This window comes from Littorina saxatilis, linkage group LG4, assembly GCF_037325665.1.
Source record: "Littorina saxatilis isolate snail1 linkage group LG4, US_GU_Lsax_2.0, whole genome shotgun sequence".
Taxonomy (NCBI): Eukaryota; Metazoa; Mollusca; class Gastropoda; order Littorinimorpha; family Littorinidae; genus Littorina; species Littorina saxatilis.
The window spans coordinates 5,064,903-5,068,950 of record NC_090248.1 but is presented as its reverse complement, the minus strand read 5'-3'; the positions used below and the strand labels follow the sequence as shown (position 1 = coordinate 5,068,950).

General features: G+C 41.7%; 1 protein-coding gene across 1 annotated transcript in view; it reads left to right on the top strand.

Annotated features, from left to right (window-relative positions):
* LOC138963909 (uncharacterized) overlaps positions 1-4,048 on the top strand; it is a 4,206-nt gene extending 158 nt beyond the window's left edge. The window contains exons 1-5 of the mRNA XM_070335763.1: positions 1-220; positions 716-907; positions 1,942-2,034; positions 3,697-3,948; positions 4,035-4,048. The exon at positions 1-220 is cut by the window's left edge and continues 158 nt beyond it. Coding sequence (XP_070191864.1) covers positions 16-220; positions 716-907; positions 1,942-2,034; positions 3,697-3,948; positions 4,035-4,048 — 756 coding nt within the window. The 5' untranslated portion in view covers positions 1-15. The remainder of the gene's footprint in view (positions 221-715; positions 908-1,941; positions 2,035-3,696; positions 3,949-4,034) is intronic.

The window sequence follows — 4,048 nt, the reverse complement described above, 5'->3', positions numbered from 1 at the left end:
ACAGAAAATGTTGCGATGGGGAAGAAATACAGTCAGAGCAGCAATTATAGTACCCAAGATCGGTCCAGTAACGCTGCCAATGGCAATACGGGTGGGCAATATGACGAAAACAACTGTATCCACACAAAACCATATGAAGCAGGAAACCACTGGTGGCAGGTGGATCTGGGCGGGACGTACCCCGTCTACAACATCACCGTCTGGGGACGCGCCTACTTTTGTACGTACAAGGCTGGATCGGAAAGGGGGATGGGGTTCACAAAGCCCCCCCCCCCCCTCCCCACTCTCTAACCCGTCAAACGCACTTTGTTTTCCTCAAAGACAGGCCTGGAATACCCCTTTCAAATGCTATTGTTGTAACAGCATCTAATAGACGTTGAGCCCTCCCGCCACCCAATGCCTGGCCATTCCCTGTATTCCATCCTCGTCTAGTTTTCTTCATTGCATTGGCATCAAATGCTTCTTAAAGACTTCATGGTTGAAGTATTTGAACCCGGAGAGAGAGAGAGAGAGAGAGAGAGAGAGAGAGAGAGAGAGAGAGAGAGAGGGAGAGAGAGAGAGAGAGAGAGAGAGAGAGAGAGAGAGAGAGAGAGAGAGAGAGAGAGAGAGAGAGAGAGAGAGAGAGAGAGAGAGAGAGGAGAGAGAGAGAGATGTAATGCTTTTGGAATACGTCTTCCCTAAGCAATGTACATGCATGTCGTTTTCTGCTGGACAGGGAATAGCCCTTACAACCGTCTGTACCCGTTCACCATTACTGTGGACGGTCAGACCTGTGTCAGCGTGACGTCAGCAGCAAGCAACAGGGAGAACTCAGTCACGTGCTCTTCAGTGATGTACGGACGGGTGGTGCGTCTTAACGTAACAATGCCTGGTCGGATGCTGAACCTGTGTGAATTTCAGATATTAAGTAAGCTAACAACAATACACTAAAGTCATTAATCTACGAGACAAAATATCAATAGCATTTCAGAATGAAACAAATGTGCAACATTTTCTCCTTCTTGCCGTGTATGTGTGTGTGTGTGTGTGTGTGTATGTGTGTGTGTGTGTGTGTGTGTGTGTGTGTGTGTCTTACATTTAAATAAACAAGTTTGGTGAAGAAAATACCTTGTTTATGCAAATTAATTAGTGAATGTTATCGTACAGAGGGAATTCTTTTTTCCCCACCTCGTTCGCTATGCGCTTCGTTCAATAATGAATTTTCTCGATTTGCTCTATAAATCCCTTAGTGCACTGGGATGTCTCAATAACCTGACAAATAAACTTATCTGACAAAACGTCAAGTAGCTCGCTCGGAAGACACAAACGAGGCAATGATTCATATTATGCAATTGCTTATTGGTATGAGCAAAAAGGATGAGTTGATTGAAAACCGCTTACATAGGACCGAAGTTTATTACTTGTGAAGATTCACGAAAGGTATGCTACTTTTGAGATAGAGGGCATGTAGAATCGCCACGTGACGAAAACGAATTTATGGCCGTTGAAAGGACGTGTGTGTTTGATATTCTGAGCAAAATAGTTGTTGTTACATACATAGTTTGAACAGTCATATTTAATCGACAACAAGACTACGGGGTTGTGTTCATTAGAAGGGTTACATTAACAAATACGCTTGCAGCGCGTAAGTTTTCCGCAAATCAATCCATGTTTGCAAACACATAATCAGATCAATTACCTGTTGTTTCACATCAGAAGCTGTTTAAATGGCTGATAACTCATAACAATTTGTGGTGATAACATCCGTATCAAGCATACACCATCATTGATGTCTCTCTTGCCAAACTGCAACCCAACCAGTGTCTCAGCCATTTTCCATGCTATGCTTTGGTGTCCACCTACCTTTGTATGCAACTGTAATTCGACTGATCTCTTGTGCACGTGGTCTGTGTTTTCTGACATTTTCGCTGAAAATGTTCTATATGCTGGAATTGTTTTCAGTATGCAAGGAGGGCTTCTATGGTCTTGACTGTTCTACTTCTTGTGACACGAGCTGTGACGGAGGGTGCAACAGGATTACTGGTCACTGCACACGTAAGTTTAAGCCTTGTCTGAGAATGAACGTTTTCCGGAAATAACGCTGTCAGGATTTGTAAGCGCTGTGGTAGAGTTGCGCCTCGCTTTAGGGTGACAAGCAATAGCATGTGGTCGACTCTTCAACTCTTACCAGTTCGGGGGTTTTAAGGCATATTTTACAGTGCTGTTGGTGCCTACTTGCCGAGTGGCTATCTGGGGTCATATTCTAAATGAAATATAGAAAGTTATATATCAAATGAAAGGAAAATGAATAAGCTTTTCATATTTGCAAAGAGAATTGTGCTATCTGTAAAGGTAAAACAGGTTATGGGGGTGACAACATGATTTTTGTTGAAATTTGTACGCCCATTTTTTGGAACACGTGACAAACACAAAGAAGAAATTTTTTTTGTGTTCAGTTTATTTTAGATATGCTGCTAACTAGTCTGTTTTGGCATTCATTTTACATAACATAGCAAAGTTTTATTGAGTTTTGCTGATAAACAAAAAAGTTATTGTCACCTGAATACCCCCACCCAAATTTCAAAGTTGGACGTTTCATGCCTAAGGCCCCCCCCAAAAAAATATTCTGTTTACGGTATCCTGACCGACCTTATTTTTTCGCGCGACCCTAGACTTTTGTTTGGCATTTGGTTAAAAAAAAAAATTAAAATAAATAACATAAAATTTTTGAAAAAAAAAATTTTTGAAAAAAAAAAATTGAAAAAAAAATTGAAAACAAAGGGGCTTTGTTTTTTGGCAAAATAACTTAAAGATATGTTATGGAAAAAAAAAAAGTCCCGACCTACCGACCCTATTTTGTTGGCCTATGTTACCGTTAACCGACTTTTTTTGTGTGCCTAATAATGCATTTCTATAACTAACTTATAACAAAAACCCAGCTTGTTTCAGTCATAAAGTGTGTCTAACATATGAGTTTATCCACTGTCCGACCCATCCAATGTAAAAAAAAAAAAAAAATAAAAAAAATTATAATTAGATAATTGGTCAGTGGAAAACTACAGGGGGGGCATCGTAAGCTTGCTTACGATGGGCAAGGGAGCGAACTGGTATCGCAGCGAATAACTGACTTCGGTGTGCATGTTATTTTCGAACTAGACTAAAGCCTGTCTTACACTGTGCCGAATATCCTTACGAATATGAAAATGTTGTATTCGGCCAAAAAAGAGACGAATGGACAGGAAAAAACAGAGAAAAATCAAAGGCTTACGAGTCCTTGCGAATGCCATACGAATGGTTGCGACGCCTTGCGAAAGTCTACCGATCATTGCGATTGTATACGAATCCATATACGGATTTATTACGAACGTTGCGAGTGGCCTTGCGAGTGTTGCGAGTGCTTGCAAACATTTGACGAATAAAACGAGTATGCAATTCGCATTGTTCGTAATGTTGCTCTTACACCCTGGCGAATTTCCCTTGCGAATAGAATTCGCCAATAACTCGTAATAATCGGGACATGGTCGCAAGACATTCGTAAATGTTCTTAACCATTCGCCACCATTCGTCTCTGTTTGCGAACATTAGCAACATGCTCCTAATATTCGCGGTTTTTCGGTCAACAGAAGTAGAAGGTATTAGGACTTGTGTGGGTTGCATGTTATTGGTAATCCTGTACCTTACGAAACTGACCTCTGCAATCCTTTGTATAATGTACAGTAAACGTGGCCAAAGGTAAGAACTGCAGTCAGATCAGCACTTACACAGGTGACAACCTACTAGGAGCGGCCAGTCACGCTGCCGACGGCAACACGGAAGGGAACTATTTTGAAGGCAGCTGTAGTCACACGGCCGAGAATGACCCATCCGGCGTGTACCCCTGGTGGGAGGTGGACCTGGGCGGGACGTACCCTGTCCATAATATCACCGTCTGGGCACGTGATGGCGGAACTGGCAACATTGGTTCTCACTGTAAGCACTTCTTAACAATTAATAACTCTTTCCGACCAAAAACCAAAACAATTTCTAAAACCATATTTTTATGTAACGGCTGTTAGTCAGTGATATTTGA